This window comes from Sorex araneus, chromosome 7, assembly GCF_027595985.1.
Source record: "Sorex araneus isolate mSorAra2 chromosome 7, mSorAra2.pri, whole genome shotgun sequence".
Taxonomy (NCBI): domain Eukaryota; kingdom Metazoa; phylum Chordata; class Mammalia; order Eulipotyphla; family Soricidae; genus Sorex; species Sorex araneus.
This window is the reverse complement of record NC_073308.1, coordinates 9,787,745-9,811,542: the sequence shown is the minus strand read 5'-3', so window position 1 is coordinate 9,811,542 and position 23,798 is coordinate 9,787,745. Positions and strand designations below refer to the sequence as shown.

Here is a 23,798-nt window from a genome sequence, read left to right as displayed (position 1 = left end):
CGACTGGCCAACCCAAGACTTCACTCTCACCCAATTAAGAGCACAGGAATACGGGGGCCTGCAAGCATTGAGGGAGCACTGTCAGGAACTTTATGCAGTTTTGATTTGGGGCCACACCTGGCAGTGCTCTGTGCTTACTCCTGGCTCTGTGCTCAAGGACAGACTTCAGGGACCACATGAGGTGCTCGGGTCGGCCACCTGCAAGGCAAATGCCCTGCCCATTGCACCATCGCTCCAGTAGTGTTTGAAGATGTTCCTTTGCATTCGCAGGGCAGTCCAGGGCCATCTGAAGCAGGACCCTCCCTGCCCCCCGCCCTCAGCTCTCAGGAGCCCACTCCTACCTGTCCCTGCACTGGCCAGGGCCACTGTTGGCGATGGTGCAGGACGATGCAAAGGTCCGCTGGAAGGAGGGCACCGGCGGCAGGTCAGCCCGAAGCGTGACGGGGTTTGGTCCCACGGGGCTCTCTGACATCCCCACAGTGTGGCTGAGACTCTCGGGATGGCCTCGTCGTTCTGGAGAAGAAAACAAGAGCAGAGGCATCTCAGTGACAAAAGCCAGGGCTGCAGCCTTTAGGTGAGAAAAGTGCCAACTCTCCTAAGAGTCTCCCGCTGTCCAGTGGGGCCCAGTCCTACCAACACTGAACTGCTGCTGTCGCACTTTTCTAGATCCCAGGACACCTAAGGTCAGTCTTGTTTGTGGCTTTGAGCAGAGTATCCCTTGTCAGGTGACAACTAATGAGGGAAATACTTTGTCCCAAGTCATCTCCTGAGCTCCCTCTAGGCTATGTGATGTCCTGCAATGTTCCGCATAGCCTAGTTCTCCAGCTCATGCAAAATAGTCCTGCCAGGAAGCCTTCATCCTTGGAGGTGCAAAGTGCACCCCACCCCATCACACTGGAAGGAGAAACAAGCCCCATGAAGAACTGCTTTGGTCTGAGGCCAAGCCACAGAGCTAGCTCATGGACTTTCCTGATAAAATTCAGGTTTGGTCTACGGTACAACATCTCTGTCATTTCTGAGGGTTAAAACCTGCTCCCTTTAACAAAATCAAAACCAAACAAACAGAAAATTAAGCTCTGAGGGCACAGAGAGGGAGTGTAGGGGTTAAGGCTTTGCCTACACGTGGCTGAGCGTAGTCTGATCCCCTGTTCCACATGGTCCCAGAGAACTGAGGAGTGGTTCCTGACTGTGGCCCTGGTGTGGTTCCCAAACAAAAACAAACAAAACAAAGTAAGCTTTAAGAACTAGACATGTGGCTTCCTCCTATAAAGTTTTGGAGGACTGATAAGAATAACAGAAAAATTCCATGTCACTAAGTTATCAGTCACAGGAAGGGAGTGGCATGAGGCACATCCTACAGCTTCTCCCACAGCCTCTGACCCTTACAGGGGCCCACAGCAGAGTAGCAGAGTCCAGTGGTAGGTAGAAGGGGTTAGAATCTGGGATTCAGAGCCACCCAGGCATTAGGCCTTGATTCAAGTTCTCAGAGAAAAAGAAGGGGATGCAGAGAATGACTGACACATCAAACGTAAAAATTTTCCCATCTTTCTCCTAAGCCAGAGGCACAGAACCAGAAGTAGAACAGATCTGAAGCAGAGAAACAAGATAAGGAACTGGAGTGGCATTGAGATGGGAACCTAAAAACAACTGGAGTTGCTCTCTCAAGCTGCTTCCTAGAAGGACCCTTGGGAGCTCTTTGGGTCACGGTGAGCTCCCTAAACATGCGTCCCAGAGGGATCAGCCGGGGCTGAACGCAAACCTTTGGCCTAAGAGAAATAAGACTTTACCTTTGGGTACCTTCTAGAGCCTGTAAGCTTGTACTTGTATAGGTGTGTATCTGTGTGCATATATATGTGTATACACATGTGCATGTATGTAATATATCTGTGTGTATATTTATGTTGTATATGTACATGTTTGTATTGCATATGTGGATATGTATATAGACCTGTGTGCAGGTGTATGTGCCCACCTGTTCATCTATAAAACTACCTATCCATCCACATAACCATCTACCTATCAACTATCTATAATTTAGGGTACACAATAAAAGTTTATTATTTGATTATATTTACTGATTAAAACTGATTGCAAAAGAAATCAAGTTATAAATTTCTGAATACATAAAAACTAAATAGAAAAAATTTTAACTATAGTCATTAAAAAGTTTTATTTATAATAATCAAATACTTATATTTTTATTCATAAATATCAAAGACACGTGGCAGAGAAATAGTACAGCAGGTAAGGCACCTGCCTTGCAAGCAGCTGACCAGGGTTTGATCCCTGACACTACGATGGTCCCCTGAACACACATCGAGGAGTGAGACCTGAGCAGAGTCAGGTTAAGACCCCAAAATCAAAACAAACAAAAAACAAAGCAAAATAATAATCAAAGACAAAACTAAAAGTAACTCCCTGCCCAATTAGGTGTGAGGGCAGAGTCAATTTCAGTGCTAAGTTCTTGTTGTTGTTGTTGTTGTTAATTTTATTGAATCACCGTGAGATAGTTAAAGCTTTCATGTTTGGGTTACAATCTCACAATGATCAAACACCCATCCCTCCACCAGTGCACATTCCCCACCACCCATATCCCGGGTACACTTCCCCTCTCCCACCCTCCCCCTGCCTCCAAGGCAGACAATATTCCCCATACTCTCTCTCTACTTTGGGGCATATGGCTTGCTAAGGTTTTAAACACAAAGCAAACTTCTCTCTCCGGAGAAGCCACTGCCAATGTTCTACTTGTCCATGCCACCCTGGCGGCACCGCCCGCCTGACTGTAGATAGGACAGGCTGGCTCAGGGGCAGCGCTCAGCAGAGGAGCACAGCTCTGTGCAGGCTCCCGCTGCCGCACCCCTGCACACCCCCAGAGCAGGCCTAGCTGCCCACCCTCAGGTCTGGCATTTCTTTTGTCCTTGTGCTGAAGGTGACAGAAACAGTGAGAAGCATGGGGGGAGGTCAGCACGGGCAAGGGAAGATGATAGTGGCGAAGGCAACTGTCACCGTGGTGGACAGCGCTGAGACGCATGCTCCTCCCTAGGCCAGTGCCGTAACCACTGGGGAAAAAGGACCAAGGGCCAGTCATGAAGGCAGGCAGGGGGACGGCAGCAAAACCCAGGCACAGGTAGAAGGGTGGCTGATGGAACACTGTATCACACACAATGATTCAATCATTAAAAAATAAATAAACAGTGTCTGCTGGATGAATGAAGCAAATGCAAGCCCATGCAAGGCCTATTCAGCCCTCCTGGCTGTGGGGCAGACACACCTGTACGTATGGTCCGCCCTGGTATGTCACTTCTTGGTAATGAAATCACAACCTCACTGACATTGTTTACCTCTCACTTAGGATGCATTTTGTTGAGCGTCAATTATCTACTCCAACTGAGAGTCCAGGTTCTTTGAGACAGCAGGAAAGACACCAGTGAGAGCATCCCGGCCCGCAAGGAGGCTAGCCCCTCTGGGAGCCACAGCAGCACCCAGCCGAGGCACGGAAGGCCAGCTGTGAGCTTCGAGAGCCCTTGGAGGAAGGCCAGGCGAGGTCGACTCCAGCACTCCTGCGAGGGCAGGAGGCAAAAGGACAAAGCTCAAAGCACAGTGTAGAAATACAGCTCCACACTGGGCTGTGAGGGACGAGGGCAGGGCCAAGGCGGGGTCCTGGGACACAAGCCAATGGGCAGTAGGGCCTTGACCGGGAGTCTAAAGTGGCTGCTGCTCTGGGGTTATTGAACCCTCAGTCGAGAGACTGAGAGTATCAGGCACAGCAACAACACTGGCTCAGCTGAGCGCCTGATGCTACTGCTCTCAGCGGCCCCACGCAGCCAGAGGCGCTGCACGTTCCCTGCGCCCCCGGGGTGGCAGGGTCTCAGAATCCTGCTCTGCTGCTGTGGTGCCTGAAATTCCCACCAAAGAACAGGCCTCAGGAAAGCCACAGCTCGCTGTGTCCAGGATCACAGTGTGCAGTCCAGAACACAGCTCACGCGAACCCTGGGGCACGCGGCCTGGCCGGAGCTGCCCCTGAGTCCTGGGAGGAGGCTCCCAAGGTGAGCAGCTCAGCTCCCAGCCCTGGGCCTGCAGCACTCAGAGACAAACCCCGCTGAAGAGGGGCTCACTGTAGGCCTCTGTGGTCCACCTGCCAGGAGCCAGACTGGTGAGGGGCAGGGGCTGATGCCCTCGAAGGACAGGGGCCCCACAGGGCTGGGGAGCTGCTGGGAATATCAGCTCAAGAACACAGAACTCTAGGAGCCCGAGAGGCGGCAGAGCAGGGGGGGTGCTTGCTTGTCGTGCACGCGGCTGAAGCAGCACAGATCCCTGAGCACAGAGTCAGGAGGGAGCCCTGGGCACTGCTGGGCGTAGCCCCTAATCGGAAACAAACAACATAACTGGAGTGCATGAGGAGCGAGACTCGGGCGTCGGCCGTACAGTACCCACACCTCATCTCAGGTCCCAAACCAGGATACGCTGCCACTGCTGCTCTCGCACACCTTCCTTCCAGCTGCAATGTGACACAGAGGCGACACTTCCGAGGACTGTCAGGGGCCGAGGGTCTGTGCTGTGGGCGCCAGGCCTGACTCCTTGCTGCAGCTCTGGCTGGGGAGACCGCCAGTCGGGAAGGGACGCTAGCAGCCGCAGGTGTGCTCTCTGCAAGCACACGCCTCCCCTGTCCTGAACAAAGTCCTTGGGGCCCTGAGTGGGCTGAGCGCTCAGGCCGGGCAGCCACCACATGGTGCGGAGGAAATGCTGGCCGTGGGGACTGCGTGAGCAATGCTTTTAGCTCCTGTGTGTGCCGGAGCCTGGGCCCGCCCCAACCGACACGCTGTGTGCTGATGCCGCCCTGGGCTCTGGTTCCTTTGCACCTGCTGCTCCCCTTCCTGCCGACATCCAGGGAGCCTCTCTCCCAGAGGCTGCCTCTCCCAGCCTCCCGTTCCTTTCCTTCCTCCACCCAGACCAGGGTGAAAGTGGGTCACAGGCTCTTCCCCAGAAAAATCGCTGTTTGTTCTCATTGAAGCTGCTGAGAGAAGGTCCTGTGGGAGCTGGGAAACTTGCCCTCTGAGGTGCACTGTTCACATCTAAGTTAACAGGAAGAAGCCAGGCTGCTCCCCAGGGTCAGCCGGCTCTGCCCTGGAGAGCAGCTGGCCCCAGGGGACTACAGGGCAGCTCAGGTGAGGAACATGAAACCTGACTCAGGGAGGGAACTGTGGCTGACCAAACAAGGGTCAAGGCATGGAACACTTCTTAAAATCAAATTTCCCTGTCTTCCTAGTTCTAGTTTCTGAAAACTTTCGTGTTTTGCTTACTGTATCGGGAGCCACACCTGATGATGCTCAGGGGTTACTTCTGACTCTGCACTCAGAAATTACTCCTGGTGGTGCTGGGGGTACCACATGTGATGCTGGGGATCAAATCTGGGTCAGCCACATGCAAGGCAAATGCCCTGCTTGCTGTACTATCTCCCTAGCCCCTTCAAAACCTTCTAAAGGCTCCAGAGAAATTGTCCAAGGATAAGGCACATTCTAATACATGGCCAGCCCAGTGCTACCCAGCACCACACTGTCCAGATGCAGTTGTGCAGCTCTGGGATTGCCAGCACTGGCAGAGGGCACTGCCCCTCGGTCAGAGCACAGGGCCTCTAGCTCAGTCAGAGACCCCTACCTTCCCCCGAATCAAATACCTTGTAAAGACTCAGAATCACTGAGTTACATACCCGTATTAGTAATTACAAATTTCCCCTTAAACATTATATATAACCTTTAATAAAAACCAATATAAATTTAGTTGAAGTCAAGATTATACTCTCCTGCCTATGTGAAAAGGCTTGAGCTTTGTTACTTAAGGACATAAAAAGTCAGTCCCCATTTTGAGTCCCTTGAAAATATATTCACAAAAGTGTTAGGAGTGACAATATCTATGTCATGGATCTATCTGAAACCTGTCACCTGTCTTCTATTAATTATTTATTTACCAATACCTATCAATAACTATCCTTCATATCTACTGATCTACTTATCTTCTTCCATCCTAGACAAACCCAGGGCATAAATAGTTAACTAGGAAGTTCCTGTGCCACTATGTGAGAATTTTACAAAATAAAACTTTGATTATTTTTTTGTCTTTTTTTCTGCTATTACATTCTTTACAGTGATGATTAGAGGCACTAAGAGTGATAATAGAGCTCTCTTTCTTTAAAAAAAAATCTGGTTTCTTTCGACTTAAGTCAGAAAACAGCACATACCTTCTCAGCTTCTATTCAATAACTTGTAGGGCCTACTTCACCCTACATTTTAAAGTAACATTTTAAGAAACAGAAGTACTGGAGGTTTGATCCCAGGCAGAACACATGGTCTCCCAAGCAACACCAAGAGTGGTCCCTGAGCACAAAGCCAGATGTAAAGCTTAAGCCCTGAGTAGAGTTGGGTGTGGTCTAAAAAATAGAAGAAGGATGAGGAGATGAAGGAAAAGGAGAAGGAGGAAGAGGAGGAGGAGGAGGAGAAGAAAGAGGTAAAGAAAGTGGAGGGGTAGAAGAGAAAGGGAGGAAGACAAGGAGGAGGAGGGGGAGGAAGAGGAGGAGGGGAATGGAGAAGAGGAGAAAAATAAATAAAAAAGAGAAAACGAAAAACACTTGGTATGGGGACTTCATTAGCATTAAGATTATTTTAAGGGTGCCCTTGTCTCGTAAGTCTTCTGTTATTTGTCCACAAACAATTAGCCATTAACCAATCTTTTTTTCTAAAAGGGAAAGAAATATGGGCAGGTAGCCAGATCTAAAAATTAATTAGTAGGGGCTGGAGTGATAGCACAGTGGGTAGGGCATTTGCCTTGTACATGGCCGACTCAGGTTCGATTTCCAGCATCCTATAGGATCCCCTGAGCACCCCAGGGGTAATTCCTGAGTGCAGAGCCAGAAGTGACCCTTGTGCATTTCGGGGCGTGACCCAAACGAAAGCAAAAAAATAAAATAAAATAAATAAAAATTAACTAGTAAAGAATCCTGAAAGACTGAGAAAGAATATCATATTAGGTAAGTTTTTTTGATGAAAATCCAATTTGTCAGCCAACAAAAGACAAAAGTTGCAGATGACCCTACCACCAGTTCCTGAGAGAAGTAACTTTCCCAGGCTTGAGCTTTTTTTTTTTTTCCCCAGTAAATCATTAGGTTAGAATCACATCAAATAAACGTGCTCTATGATACCTGGCCACAGTTCTCAGTAAGGACCAGGAAGGTTCTCCCAGGGATGAACTGTCTCTCTATAGAGCTTTCGTAAGTTCTCATCATACCGCATGCGGTGTCAGGGCTCCTGCCTAACGGTCAGGAGAGGGTCTGCGATGCTCTAACCCTAACGCAATCACACCCTGCAGGACAGCTCACTGGTCTGCAGCATCCCATCGCCCGCCGGCACACAGAGAACTAAACACAGCTCCTTATTATCAGGTTCTGTTTTCCTCCTCTTTGAAAATGTCCAATTAACATTCAGGGTTTAGACTCAAATATGCTGGAAGGAAAACAGATTCCCCTTCAGCTGCTGGTGTGTAGAGAATCCTGATGGAGAAACAGTGGAAACAGGGTTTTTTCTTCGCAGTGTTTCCAAAGCAGTTTCAACACTTAAGATGCACAAAGCCCCCTTAGCAACCAATAAAGGAGGAGACTCTTATACAAAGGAGTTCTGGGGAGAGTTCTCAGCCCAAAATAAACTTTTTCCCATAAGAATTTAAAAAGAACTTCCCAAGACTACATTTCCCAAGGAGCCTGTATCCCCAGAGCCCAAGGAGAAGAAAGACCTATTCAGAGCTGAGAAAGCTGGACAGAGTGAGGCTCGCCAAACAGAACCTGAGGCCTGCAGCTCTTACCTTGTCCTCTTTAGAAAACTGTGGCAACATTTCAGAACATGAGATACACTGCAGCATCAAGCACTCCCACCGCCGTGCAGTCACTCCCCAACTTCAGAATCTGTCATCTTGCAAGACTGAAAAGCCCCCACGAACAACCCTCTACTCCCAGGCTCCCCGACACACACCACTCCACTTTTCCCCTCTCTCTCTGGACATGACTCTTCCTGCACCCATGATGGGTGGAATCAGACATGATCAGTCCTCTGAGACTGACTTATGACCCCAAGGTTCACCTGGGTGTATTACCAACAAGTACCTGTGACCAGACTGGCAGCTTATACAGGAGAAACTTAGTAGCCCACAATCCTGGGATGGAAATTCCTGGCAACTGTGTCCACAGGGCTGGTTTCTCCCAGGCCCTTGCTGCCTGCTGTGCAGACAGCCAGCCTCTCTCTATGTGACCTCACACAGTCATTCTTTGGTGCATCTGGATAGGGATCCTGATCCCTTTCATGCAAGGACATCAGGGGTATCGCAGGAGAGCCCAGGCTGTGGCCTCACTTCACCTGAACCACTTCTCTAAAGACCCTATTCAAGTTTCCAGTCACACTGAAATGCAAGGACATGAACCTCATCATATGAACTTTGGAGGAAAAACATGATTTTTGGCAAATGGAGCAAATGATTTGGAGGGAAACGTAACTTCTCTATAAACTGCAATATAAAGGAGACAACTGAGCAGGACATGAAAACACTAAGAGGGTCAGTGGCTGTAAGCTTTACCTACAAACCCCAGTGTTGCCCAATGGCGGAGGCAATTCTGATCCCCTGTGAGGGACTCCCCAAGGAGAAAGTTCTGCCTTAGAAGTGTTCAGGCAGGACTGAAGTCATGGGCTTGACACACATCGCCTATGTGTGCCAAAGCCCTCCTGACAGCCCCATCACCACCTCTTTGTCTAAAGTTCCCAGTATGACGTTTAAAATAATGTGAATAACAAGGCTTAAACACAAACAGGCTTGCAGTATGAGCTGAGGAAACCACAGTGTCCATCTTCCCTGTGGGCTTGGGAGAGCAGTGATTCTCAGGATGAGGTCAGGTGCCAGAAGAACAAGGAGGCTTGAGAGTGGGGTCTGTTCATAGCATCTGAGAAGCTCGAGTGACCCTGACCTAGTCACCAGTCCTGTGGTGGTGGTCAACCAGAAGACTCTAGTTTAGTCAGCTGTTTACACCACTGCTGCCTTTGCCATGTTCTGTCACTGTTTCTGTTTCTCCATATATCTACCAGCTGGAAAAGGTGGCAAAGAGGCTCGTTTCAGTTCCTGCTTCCCCACTCACTGTGTTTTTTCTCAGCCCATGGTTCAGACAGGAAGGCACTGGCCACTCACATGCTATCAGCTTCAGATGGTGCTCGGTGTATGCCCAAGGCTCAAAGCCTCTACTACTCATCACCCAAGTGCCAAGTGCAGTCCAGGAAAGAGAGTTCAACCCTCAGGAACACGAACCCTAGAACTACTGCACATCCTGTAGGAGTTGGTATTTGGCTGAACTTTAAGGAAAACTTTGAAAGTATTAACATGACTCCAAGTATAACAACTTACATACTAATTGATCTTATAATTTATAGTATCCTACGTTTCAATGACAAGCGATTCCCCTACAAGAGGCTCAATTGCTGGAGATCGTCGGGGACACAAACAGAACTAACTGTTCTCTTTCTCAGAATGACCTTTGTACCATAGGAATTCAAGAAATTATTTTTATTTCAGTGGAAGGAAGAAAGGAAACAAACAATCTAGAAGTAAGCAAGAATCTCTCCTCAAACAGACTCAATTAAATTTGATTTTACTACACTTTTTCTTCTTTCCAAAAATAATCTTGCAGAACACTTGCCTTGCACACTAGAGGCCTGGATTCAAACTCCAATTCCATACCCTCAAGGGCCCTTCTCTGCACACAAGCCCCCACCCTCAGGGCGGCTCTATGTGCCCTACAGCCTGCCCCTTAGTCCAGGGACAGAGACAGCAGCCCCACTGGGATGGCATCTCCCCATGAAGACAGAAGCTGGAAGCCCTCCTAGAAGGGGCAGAGCTGAGATGGGGACAGAGGAAGATGCCACTTCTTCAAGGAGTCTATAGCTCAGGAAGAAAATGGTCTTATCCAGAGAGCCTGTCACCATGTGGGCTCCACACTCAACCACCCCAAAAAGGGCGACAAAAGGCACCAAGTGTCTTCAAAAAGCGTCTGTCTTACTGTCTCTTCTCTCAGCAAACCTTGATGGTCTGGTAAAATGGCAAAAGATTTTCTTTCTTTCTTTCTTTCTTTCTTTCTTTCTTTCTTTCTTTCTTTCTTTCTTTCTTTCTTTCTTTCTTTCTTTCTCTCTCTCTCTCTCTCTCTCTCTCTCTCTTTCTTTCTTTCTTTCTTTCTTTCTTTCTTTCTTTCTTTCTTTCTTTCTTTCTTGTTTTAGGGCCATACTCAGCAGTGCTCAAGAGGCTACTTCTGGCTCTGAGCTCAGGAATGACTGTGAGTAATATTCAGGAGAACATACATAGTGCTGGGGATCAATTAGGCTAATGCATAAAAGGCAAGTGTACCTTACCTGCCAGACCCTTTTTCATTTTTATACATTTTTATTATAAAACTTCCCATGCCCTACCTCAATCCTACCTGCTCTAAGAAAGAGGTCATATTCCCAAACTCAGACCCCACTTTCTACAGAAGAATCTGATTATAAAATGCCTTCTAAATGTCTCTTCCTCATTATTCTTATTTATCTGTTGTACTTTTGAGACTTGTTGGATATCATTGGTTTGTCCTTTCCCCCTTGCCACTAGGAGCTTAGGTTTATCAGTCACACCCATCAAAGTGCTCCCGAGTCACTCCCATTCTTTTGTTTATCTGTAACCAATTCTACCAGTTTATCTGCTCTTCCCTTAATCAAACTCTGTTAATTGGTAAGGTCAGAACTTCCTAGGACACTGAATATTATAACATTGCCTTTCTCTCCTCTTTATGCCTTTTGAATAATTTACTTTAAAGCTATGTCTTTTTTGTATAGACACAAGAAGACAATATTATGTTTTTATAACTTAAGACTTAATTGGCCTCGATATTCCCTCCTGGGCATCTGCTTTCTCCACTTAAGCCTCAGTTGCCCTCAGTTCCTAGCACCCCAAAGTAGGGTCCCCGACGTGGGACGGGAAGGATCCAGGGCAAGCGGTGAGTTATGTGCTACCCTGGCATCGAGATGGGCCTGGCCAAAGTGCCTAATTCTTAACTATAAGTTAAGAGCTTGATCATAGACAAATGCTGTCATGATCCAATAGTAATTATGAGACTGGGACCCTGCTAGGGATAGGAAAGACTGATCTGGCCTGAGCACTGTAGTCTGAGATTGAGATGGCCCCAGGAGAGCAATTCTATAAGCTTTAATGCATCTCTTATTGTGTCCATACAAAATAATTAATATTATGAATTCTTATATGTTTGCTGGCTGAGGAGAAGAGAAACACATTCATGGGACTCTGCCCTTGGGTGGATCCTCCTGCTGAAAGAGAATTAAGTCCTAGGAGAAGCATCCCCTGAGGGAAAAGAACCTTACCCTATTGCTGACCACACCTATGTGTATGCCCCAACCCCCTCATGCGGTGGAGATTTAACTAGGCTGGAAGAGTGGGTTGGGGGCCAGATCCACGGCGAGATCCACAGGGCCAGATCCACGGAGCCAGATCCACGGGGGCCAGATCCACTGATCGAGAGAGAGACCGAGAGCCGGGAGAGAGGCAGAGAGAGAGAGAATGAAGTAGGATGGGGGAGAAAGAAGCAGGAGGAGAATCAGAGGAGAATGGAGATGGACATGAAATAAACCGATCGAGCAACCAGTTTGGCCTTCTTCCTTCCTTCGCCTGCCTCGCCGCCTGCGCGCCCTTTCTTTTTCTTTTTATTTTTACACAGAGACTGTCTTCTTATTTCTATGGATTCCTTCACCAGCAAGCTAAGTAACTCCCTGCAGATAGAACCTGGTACACTGCCCACCTCTGAATGAGCACAGTAAATGTTTACCAAATTAGCAACACTGATTATACTTAGTGGGGGAACTGGTGTTCAAACCATGATAGAGAAGCTCTACTCCTTCCTCCTCTTTCTCTTACAACGTCAACCTTGGACAGAACCAACCATGCCCAAGAGACTGAGCCGTGGAAGGGGGATGGAGCGGCCAGGGACTGTGCACTTGAGTAGGAGCTCTATGAGTTCCTTAGTCTCCCTACTGCACCCCACAGATCCCAGAATCACAAAAGAATTACCAGGAAAAACCTGCTCACCCCTAAGGTACCAAATCAAAACAAACAAAGGAGCCAACAGCAGAAGACTCTGGGTGATACTTTTCCCATCCCCACCAAATACCAATTAAACCCACACCCAGCCTTAAAGCCACAACCAACACAGGTTTACCACATCCAAGAGGAAAGCTGCTCTTTCTACCACCTCAATCCTCTTTCCAACGGGAATCCAGAACTGTCTTGCTCTCATCTTACCCCAAAACCATGATTGAACACAGCAGTACACGTTAGGGAGAGTTGGAGCTAACCCTCCTTCCAACCTGCCAGCCCGACAAGCCCCACAGGAAGGATCTCTGAGTGAGCAGCCTGGAGTAAGCCCCGAGTATCACCAACTGTGGCCCCAGAAGCAAGAAAGGAAAGGGGGAGAAGGGAGGAAAAGGGATAATGGGTAGCAGCCAAGGACTCTTGCCACAGAGTGCCCAAACAAGTGGACTGCCTGCCTAGAATTCTGACTGCTGACTCAGCTCTCAGGCCCAGCCCTGGTCAGTCAGGCCTGGGTCAGTGCTGTGCAGTTCATGGCATTAAAGGAGAGATTTCTCTAGAATATTTAAGAATCCTGGCTATGTCACAAATACCAACTTTATTTAAACTTTATTTAAAGAGAATAACCATGAAAGCCAGCATAGAAACTGTGTTTTGCTGAATGCCTCTACAGGGGTTGTTAATAAGCCCCTTTAACATGTCTGACACAGTCCTCACAAGAAGGCTTCCATGTATAAGTTACGGAACGAATTGTAAGTCATATTCTATGGAGGAAGGACATTCTAAAGAGGGTGTTAAGAAACACACTCTAGGGACAAGAGATAGTACAGCGGGTAAGGCACTTGGGTTCGATCCCCGGCACCACAATGATTCCTGTGTACTCAGGAGTAAGCCCTGAGTACAGCCAGGCGTGGCCCAAAAACAAAAATCAAAAACGAGACATATTTCAGGCGTGGCGAGACCGTGCAGTGTGTCTTGCAGCTGGCTGAGTTCACAGCCCAGCACCACATCAGCACAGCCTGAGCACAGCGAGGAGCGACCCCTGAGCCCTGCTGGCTGTGGCCCCCAAAACAAAACAAACATATTTCAAAGATACTAATTCATTTCTGTGTTTGGAAGCCACCCCATTCCCAGAGACATTCCTGCCTCCCATCTGGGAGGCCCAAAGCCGGAGCTCTAGCCTGGTCCTGGACTGGACCGGAGGTGAGAAAGCCTTCAGTGCTGCCTGCCAGAGAAGCATTACCAGCACGGTGCCCGCGTTACTTCAGTAACATTAAAATATTTATAAAAAATAAATATATTCTGCCCTCAAGTGTCTGCTTCTCCTGTACCCCCGCCCCCCACGTTGAGAGATCTGCACTGCGCTCTGCCCCGTAAGACAAGCTGCTCCTGTGGCAGCCGAGTGTGGAGCCCATTGGGGCGGCCGGATGCAAACAGGCCCAGAGCGGAGAGTTGTCCCGGGGCCCAGGCAGCAGTAGCGCTGGAGACGGGAGAGACTCACTCCCTGACATCAAGACCCGATTAGTATTAACTCACAACCTAAACTGTGCCTGTCAGAGAGGCAGGCTGGGGGGAAGGGAACTTGGGGACACTGTGGAACACGGTATGTCTGAAAATGAACTACGAATGACTTTGTAAATAATGGTGTCTTAGTAAAAAAAATAAAATTGAATTTAAAAAGGTTTATTAAAAAGATAGAATTCTAGTTGGCCAAAGAGCTGAGCTCTTTAAGCACACAGCTTCAGTTAAAATAATCATGTATGCTACTAAGCATACAATTTTTTAATACAGGATTCATATATAATTTTTCTTTTTTATCTATCTTTGATTATTTTTCAAATTTTCTATAAGGATTATTTATTATTACCAAGCTTCCAAATAATAAAAATAATTTAAAGAAAACACTTTGACATTTAAAAATAGTTCCATCTTAACCAATTTCTAATATGCTAATTAGATATTGTAAGGGGAATTCATAGAAATTTTCTATTGTGCACAAATTACATCCAAACAACAGAAATCATATGAACAGACATTACTTTTCATTCAAGAGCAGAGGAACCTGGTGGCCCTGGAAGAAAAGGTCATACAAGTGTCTCGGCTGAAAGAAGAGGGCAGCGAACCACTGGGGTCTGTCTCCCGAGCCGGAGGGCTGCACCCCCCACGGGCACTGCTCTCTCCCCGGGAAGGGCCCCGTGCCCCGCCTCCCTCGGGCCGACTCTCCCGCACCCTCCAAGTGGAAGGGCACACCCACACCAACCATGCCAGTCCAGCACAGGCAGACCCACGCCCGCCCGTGAACCCCTGTCCTCGTGCACAGCTCTGGTACCCCAAAGGCCAGAGGTAAGAAGTGGGGAAGTCAAGGACCCTGCCCCAGAACATGCGCCGGCTCCTCCGTGAACACACGTCTTGTCTGAAAGCCGGAATCCCTCTGCCCGCTCTGACAGGCCGCTGCGGTCCCCCGCCGCCCCGCCGCACTCCCGGTCTCTGCACGGGGAAGCAGGGCTTATCCGGAAAGCTGTGCCCCAGGTGTAGGTCGGGGCCTCTGCGGTGCCCAAGAGCCCTCCGGAGACCCGGGAGCTGGCAGGGACAGCCGTGGAACGGAAACAGGCACTTTTCTAGTTTCAGCCAAGAATGTGCTGGGCTGGGAGCAGCCTGAGCGCCGGAAGAGCTCACATCTGTAAACCAGGCTTTGTCTGCCCCAGTGAATCTCACGGACAAAGCCTGGCTTTCTTCTGCAAGCGGCCCTCCGGAGTCCGGGCTGGGTGCTGCCACCCCCAGCCCAGAGCTGTGGGGGCTGAAGGGCTGTTGCCCAGGGACACAGGACGCTGGGAAGGGACCCTCCTCCCTAGCCCCTCGGCTTTGGAACCTGGGACCCCTCTTGTCTCCACCCTCTTGGCCTTCCCCTCCCCCACTGCCCTGGAGATCGGGTTTCAGCCCAGCTGGGGGCCAGATGTGCAGACAGCATCTGCTTACCTGGGCACCTCAGAGCAGCGGGCGGTCCATGGGATACAGCAGCACCCAGTGGGAGCAGTGGCAGCCCCCACCCTCCAGGCTGGCTGTCCCCGGGGAGCTGGGGCGGGGCTGGGGCGGCCACCGCCAAGGAGACCCATTCAGAGGACGGCAGGAGGGCTGGGATTGCTGGGCAGCTGCCTGCCCGGTCAGTGCCTGGAGACGCGTGGCCCCGCCTTGCTTTTCTTTGCTTCCTTCCGTTTCTGTCCTCCCTCTTCCCTCTCTTTCAGCTCCTGCAAAGCCCCAGGGAACCAGCACACAGTGTGCTTCAGCCAGGGGACAGGCACTGAGCTAGAACAGGGACAGCCGTATGGGAGGGCACCCAGCCCTGGACAGGCCGGCTGCTGCCCCACCGCCTCCCCTCCCCCAAGGCAAGCACATTCCCTGAGCACTACAGCTCCCAGCAGACACATTTCTGCGGCCTGAAACCCTGGGCAGCTCTGTCCCTTCCCCCAGCCCTCACATCCAGCCTGGCGTCTGGGCCTTAGTGCCCAGGCAGCCGCTGGTCCGACCCCACCGCTCTCGTGCTCAGTCCCTGTAGTTCTTTCTGCATGTCCACAGGGGGCTGGAAATGCCACCCAGCCTCTATAGCCAGTCCCAGGCAGGGGCTGTGGGCAAGACCACCCACTCTAGGCCTCTTCTCTACTCACATTCTTCCATCCGACTAAAGCCCCCCTTCCCGCAGTGAAGATGCCTCTGTTCTTCAAAGTCCATTTCAAGTGACTCAACAGACTGATAGAATGTGGGCTGTCTGCTGGAGTCAGGTGGACTCACTGAGTCTCTCCTACGACCTTAAGTTGGATTGGAACACAGCAGAGAGGGGTTTCTGAGATGGAAGATTTCCTTGGCTGAAATCCACCAAGTATAGCACAGGATGGACACTCAGACTGAGAAGTGTGTCGGGCTCCCTGAAGGATGGCCTGGCCTCATGCATCCCTCACACCCAGTGCTGCCTTCACATCTCCCGGCCTCTCTGAAAGAGAAGGCCCTGTATGACACGCTCTGCACATGCCGCCAGCTCGCCTCACTGCAGCCTGCACGCACCGAGACTCCACCACCTTCTAGGGCAGGCGAGGCTCAGCTAGCACTACTAAGGGCCTGATAACAGCTGGCAGGTGTGTGGGGCGGGGGGGGGTGGCAGGGGGACGACCCTGGGGGTCCTCCCCTTCCATCCTCCCCCAGTCACGGGCCAGGAAGACTCAGGACCCTCCGCCCCAAAGACACTTCCTCTGGGATGTTTATGTGCCTGCAGGAGCTTTCGAAAATGCCTGGCTACAGTCCAGGGCGGGCTCTGCCTGAGGACGGATGGCCTTTCCCGTGGCCCGCTGATCCTGGACAGAGGAAGGGGCTGTGCTCTGGCCAGGCCCAGGAAGCCTCCAAGGCTGGGTCCTTCCCGTTGTGCCCTGGGAAACCCTGGGCCCGAGACACCAGGCACACCCACGGTGTGGCAGAGGCGGAGAAGGAAGCCCCTCCAACCCGGTGACACCGCTGGAACAGACTCCGGGGAGCCTCTGCACCTTCCCGCCACTCAACCAGACAGACACGGGGGAGCTCCTGGTTGTGCTCCAGGAGGCGTCATTCTGTTCATGACATCTCCTTCAGAAACCCCTGCCCCCACCAGGTAACCAGGAGCTGGAGAGGGGGATGCCAGCAGGACCTCACTGGGCCAGCCATGGGGGCACTCTCACCATCACACACCACCCCACACTCCCTCGCCTTCCCACCCACTCTTCTACTTACTAACAATAGAAAATAAAAACATTTCTCCAAAGTGTCTCTTCACTACAAGTCAAAAACAAAATAATGGTGAAAATAGACAACAGACCGCCCTGAGGGTTCGTCAATGCAGGCACTTCAGCTCTGGGGCTGCTCTCCCCAAATTCTCCCTCCCTCCCTCCTTCCTTCTCTCCCACACACTCTCTCTCATACACACCCACACACTCACAAACACACTTATACTCACAAACACACATATGCGACACGTCATAAAATAGGTAAGAGTTATAGGGGCTGTTCCAAGAAGCCTGGGAGCCCCCATCACCCCAAAAGGTGTGCATCCTCCCAACTCACTGCACCCAAAGTTATAAAACTCTGCTTGTCTGGTATGGGGGCAACGGGGGCTGCCTGTGGTGATGGATGTAGTCGGAATTAGGTGGGGAAGAGAAGGAAAGTGGGGAGGTGAGACAACCAAGGAGGGCGACAGGCAGTGGCATCTCCCTTCAAGTGTCAGACCGGGAAAGGAGGTTCCAGGATATAAGAGGGCAGAGAATCATAGCAAGGGGATCAATGGTGCCGAGAGAGGGGTCTGAAGGCCAGAAAGGAGGCCTGGGGTGGGGGAGGAGGACTCCTCTCTTATGTGCTCCCTCTTGAGGCCCCTAATATCTTTGTACTATATGAAAGCACCCACAGCTGCGACCCTACACACCCAGCCCCTGATATGCCCCAGTGCCATAATTCCTTGTCCACCTGCCCCTCAGAACCCTGCCCTCCTGCCTCAGTTGGAGCTGAATGCAGGATTGGCTTTTTCTATACCCACAGAGCTGTCTACCAGGCATTTCTCAGAACTCGTGACATCACAAGGGTAAACCAGGACCCGAGAGACTTCAGGGACCACAGTGTTACCCCGGGTGTCTCTACTCTCAAAGATGGAAACAAGGCAGTCTTAGCATGATGCATACATCAGACAGTCATCACTCATTCCTGTATTCCATCACCTGCCCTTAGCACTGGAGAAACATGAGAGCTTAAGATAAGAAATATCATACACACACACACACACACACACACACACACACATACACACACACTCCTACTCAGACCTGATTTCACAATCACCCAAACCTCAGGCTCTGTGGGAACAATTAAACTCCAACAACTGGTCACAAAAGCTGGTTTGTCTGTAACACCCAGTAACGGGCAGAGAGACAGCACAGGGTAGGGTGCCGCCCTGCAGGGAGATGGCCCCTCGCAGACCTGATGCCTAAAAATGGGGTTAAGAAAGGCAGACTTACCCTGATCTCAGGACCCTTGGACTTGAGACCATATCTTGGACATAAAAAAAGATTAAAAAATTTTTTTAAATGCAGTATATAGAATGTCCTGCAACCATAATGAAATCAAACAAGAAACCAGTAAGATAAAGGTGACAAGACAATTTCCAACCATCTGGGAACTGAATAACACCTTTATAAATAAACCAAGGATGTCTTTATATTTTAAAGGCAATACAAGAACATAGTGAACTGAATAAAATAAAAAGAAAACATGAAAATTTGTGGAAGAGAGCTAAAAGTGGTGAGAGGAAAATTTAAAACAGAAATATGTACCTTTGTAAAGAAGGAAAGTCTTAAAATGAATAATTTAATCTTTCCCCCAGACTACAGGCACAAGAGCTACAGGCATGACAGAGCTACAGGCACGAGAGAGCTACAGGCACGAGAGCTACAGGCACAAGAGCTACAGGCATGACAGAGCTACAGCCACAAGAGCTACAGGCATGACAGACTATAGGCACAAGAGCTACAGGCATGACAGCTACAGGCATAAGAGCTACAGGCATGACAGCTACAGGCATAAGAGCTACAGGCATGACAGAGCTACAGGCATAAGAGCTACAGGCATGACAGCTACAGGCACAAGAGCTATAGGCATCTACAGGCATGACAAAGCTACACGCATGATAAAGCTACAGACATGACAGAGCTTCAGCAGTAGCTCGGGACTACGTGATCTGCCCCAAGCCCCGAGGTCTCGCTGCGCTTCCCGCCTGCAGGACTCAGAATCCCAGTAACAGCCAAACTCTGCTGTCAACACATTAGAATAAGTCAGTGCTGAGACTCAGAAACAGCCCACTAGAAGGGAGTGGGGGGAACAGCTGATGAATAAGTACAAAACAAAGGCCTATAAACCCAAAGCAAGCAAATGAAAGACAGCATTCATCAGAGCCGGGAAGCCACTGGCTCACAAGGGACATTTCCAAGCTGGCCTGTTCCATGGATAAGGCAGTGGACAAAAAGCCAATCTGGGTGGAGAGGGAGGAAGTCAGAAATTCTGAGGATCTGAGTGTTACTCCCTGTGACAATATGGCTGCAGGGTGAGTCTGGAGATGCCTTTCTGTTCAGACCCAGACTTGATCAGAGCTACCGAGGTTATGCCCGGGGTGCCTGGGGAACCATTAGGTACCAGGACTCAGACAGGGGCTTTCCTCTTGCATGGAAGTACCCATGTCCTTCAGTCCTTTAAGCATTTCCCTGGCCTCAACATCTTGCATTTTGGGGCCTTCAATTCACTCAAGAGAACTGGTGTTCTCAAGTCTAAAGCAACTGCAAACCAAACATTCCCAAGCCAGGACTGCTGGTGGTCTCCTCTGGCCCACATTATTACCTTCATATTGATTTTAAAATGTATTTTGATGAACTTTTTCTATTTTCTACATACAGAGTGGAGGGGTGAAATGCTTGCTAACCCAAACCAGCTATTTTGGAACTGACTCATACAGGCTATTCTCACCAATATTAGTTCGTTTGCACAAATGGGTGCACATAGCACTTTCTACCTAAGTATAGATATCACTTATACCTACATCTGCGGACACACACTTACCTAACTATAAACACTATAAACACATTATAAACACATGTAAATGTATTTGCTTCTTAGGCTACCAGACATGTTCATATTCAGCACACACTTTACTTCCTATTATAAACACTGTCATTGAAAGTTCAGACAATTTCACAAGGAAAATGAGTCAAGTACAGAAAGGAAAGGGGAACCCTGACAGAAGCAATTTAAAATTTGTCAAATTTGAAGAACAATAAACGTTTCTTAAAAAATCAAAATCTACCATTGCCTCAAAGTTTTTCTCTCAACATTCCTGGACACTTCTTTCTTTCTCCCATTGGGGAACCTCACCCTTCTTCCCTTTGAAGAGAAACCCAAGGGGTCTCCATGGTGTAGCAGAGCCCCAAAGGCCCTGCAGCCTGGGAGGAGGCCAGCTTCCCATCTTCAGAGCAGCCCCTTCAGCAGCCCTGACTGCCAAGTTCGACTTTCCGGAACGATGGCTAGGAGAGATTCCAATCAGAGAAAGACATTTCACCACATTCACTGCTAACCAGTGTCCACAAACCCCTCCTGGGGCAGCAAGGTTCTGAAGCTGGATAGCTAATGCTAGGGAATGGTTCCAGGTACTGGGAATGTACAAACTGCACCTTCAATGTGGTTGATAGTCCATCGGGGACATGCTTGGGGGCAGGCCAAAGGCGGGAGCACATGTTTTGCTACCAGGTCCCCGGAACCACCAGGAATAGAGACAGAGAAAGAGTTAACCTCTTAGCATGGGCAGTTCCCCCCAGAGCCACCAAACAAAACTGTAATGTGCATTTTACCTTCATTTTCTAGAAGGGAAAATAAATCTTTTATGGATCAATTTGTGAGCCGAGATACACTAGAAACATATATTTTAATCAAACATTTCCTCGTGCTTTTTATTCCATTTCTTTAGAAAATATCATTAAAGCTATGTTAGATCGGAAACCACAGGGTAAGTGATCCCTTGAGCTCAAACTAACCACAAGGTTTCCTTTGTCAAGAAGAACCCCAAGGGGGCTGGAGCAATAGCACAGCGGGTAGGGCGTTTGGCTTCCACACAGCCAACCCAGGTTCGATCCCCAGCATCCCATATGGTCCCCTGAGCACGGCCAGGGGTAATTCCTGAGTGCAGAGCCAGGAGTAACCCCTGTGCATCACCGGCTGTGACCCAAAAAGCCAAAAAAAAAAGAAAAAGAAAGAGCCCCAAGGCTCAGGCCTGGACTTTCCGGGCAGTCCAGGCTACATTCCCAGTCTACATGGGTCTCAGAGCAGTGCCGGGCCAGGAGGAAAGCACACCCCTGACGGACCTCATCCACACCTCTCCTGCTCTCCCCAGAACAGAGACCCCCGAGCTCAGTGAACGCGGCACATGCTCTGCATGCATGAAGCCCTGATTGGCTTCCGGCACTGCAGAGTCCCCGGGCCAGGAGTAGTCCCGAGCACTGCCAGGGGTGGCCCCAAACAAACTAACCAACTTGCCTTCTGGCCTCCTCATGAAGATCTTGGGGAAAAAGAAAACATTCTCAAAATGATGCAACTTACAACAATACGGATGGAACTTGAGGAGATCACGCTGAGTGACCCAGTCAGAAGGAAGGGACAGACACATGTGTCTGGACTTAGAGATATACAGCAAGGGAGCGAAGATGGCTAACGAAGGCAATGGGAGAACTGTGCTCACGGTGGAGCATTGGGGGTCACACTGAGCGGAAGGCGAGGGTCCTGGGGCAAAGGCTGTGTGCACTGACACTGGGTATGGTGGTGGAATAATGTGCATGAGAAAGCACATTATTAATAGTATTACAAACCAAAAACAAGTAAAATGACTTTTTAAAAAGTTTTTAAAGAAATGATTGTTCTCTCTCCTCATGAAACCTTCCAGGGGTGCTCTCACTTGACCCATTGCTGAGGGGTGGGTTCCTCCGTATCTTCCACACTCCTCATCTGTTCTGACTGCTGCCCTCCCTCAAGCATACGGCGAGGTCAAGCATCAGAGTGAGGAAGATGCTCAAGACAAAACTGAGTGGTATCTCTTCAATGCTGAGTGCTTCTATAATTTATGCAGTAACTTTCCATGATGGAAATTCCAAGCTAACATGAGAGTAGGCCAGAGAGAATAAGGAACCTCCATAACTGCCCCCAAATTCACCCACGGCTGTCTCAGGCACTTCAAACACACCAGATCCCAGTGGGCCCACGGTGGTAATCATGTTTACAGGACAGGCAGTTCTGTTTGGGTATCAGTTTTCTCATCTGGTATGATTTCCAAAATACAGTAAACCATTAGAGAAACGTATTTGGATGTCTGTAATTTCTCACAACTCTGTGTGATTTTACAATAATGCCACAATAAAATGTCCTACTTCAAGTCCCCGGATAGGGAGATAAGCAGCTAAGGTACTTGCCCAACATACAGATGACTGGAGTTCCATCCCCTGAGCCACCTGAGGTCCTCTGAGCGAGAGCCAGCTGTAGTCCAAACACCGTCAGCAACACACACACACACACACACACACACACACACACACACACACACACACACAGAGTGTGGTTTAAATTTACTTTTAACTAATACACACGCACACACACACTGTATGGTTTAAATTTACTTTTAACTAGTTGCTCATGATGTTAAACATCTCCTCTTCTTTGTTCCTCCAAAATTCAAGGTCTTCTACATGCAAAGCATATGCTCAACCACTGCTCAATCTGGGCCCAAATATTTTATGTGCTGATTTGCATCTACGTATCTTCGTCTGTAAGGTATCTTTTGGAATTTTCTAACTGGACTGTTTACTTCTCTGTACTGAATTCTAGAGTGAAAATACTTTCACCTAGTCTGTAGTTTGTCTACTTATCCTCTTAGTAGGTTCATCCCAAAGAAAAGTTTTCCATTCTAATAGTCTGGTTTGTACATTTTTTCCTTTTATGGATCTTGCATCTGGTGCTAAGAAGCACTTTTGAAGCACTTTCCTTGCATGTAGGAGGCCCTCTGTTCTATCCCCAGCACAGGGGGGGGGGGAAAAGATGTTCAGTTTTATGTTTTTTACACTTAAGTCTTTGATCCATCTTGTGTTTGAGGCAGAAACTGCGATCAATGTTCATTTTGTTTCTGTAGTGTCCAACAATGTCTGCAGCATTAGTTGAAAAATTTATTTTCCTTCTCGAATTTTCTTTTGTACATTGGGGCAGGGGGAGAGGGAGAGAGACAGAGAGAGAGATACACAGTCTAGGTATATAGTCAGTCTGGAAATGAACTCGATTCTTTTATTTTAGTCATTTCCAAAATTATTTGTCAATCTACTTCCTTTGCCTTTGCAGATAAACTAAACTTCAGTTATCTTATCTCTACAAAAGCTCTTACTGGAATTTTAAACAAAACTTTTAAAACTGTACACTAATTTGGAAATAAAGGGTATCTTTGCTGAGTTTCCCAGCCCACAGAAACTGTATCTTTCAATCAATCTTTCGTCAACACGAAAGAAAATTTTTAGTGTACGTGATGTTTACATTCAAATATTTTTATTTTGTTGACCTAGTATAATTACTGGAGTTTAATTTAGGCTAGCATGTTCATTGCTAGTCTACAGAAATACAACTGATTATGTGCTTATCTTATATCCTACAATCTTGCTAAATTTGTTCTCAGATTTTATTTTTCCTTTTATGGATTCCTTGGAATTTTCCACATGGGTATTTCTTGCCACCTACAAAAAAGAGACAACTGTACTTCATTCTTTCCAATCTCTGTCTTTTACTACCCATCCCTCTGGTGCATCCCTAAGAACTAGGGAGAAGTGGGATTACCGGTCAGGTTTCTGTGATACACCATAAAAGGAAGAGTAATTTCCTCTTTTCTGTTTTGCTAGTATTTTTTAGGCACGAACAAGTATAAATTAGCCAAGTATAAAAATATTTTGTACCTATTGCTATGATCATGAGATTTCCTCTTTAGCCCGCCAATATGGGGGACTACACTGAGCAATCTTCAAATATTAAACTAGTGTTGCATCTCTGGGATAAATTCCATTTGGCCCTCATCTGTG

General features: G+C 48.6%; 1 protein-coding gene across 1 annotated transcript in view; it reads right to left on the bottom strand.

Annotated features, from left to right (window-relative positions):
- TNS3 (tensin 3) overlaps positions 1-23,798 on the bottom strand; it is a 269,039-nt gene that overhangs the window by 37,028 nt on the left and 208,213 nt on the right. Inside the window, exon 20 of the mRNA XM_055144430.1 lies at positions 342-513. Coding sequence (XP_055000405.1) covers positions 342-513 — 172 coding nt within the window. The remainder of the gene's footprint in view (positions 1-341; positions 514-23,798) is intronic.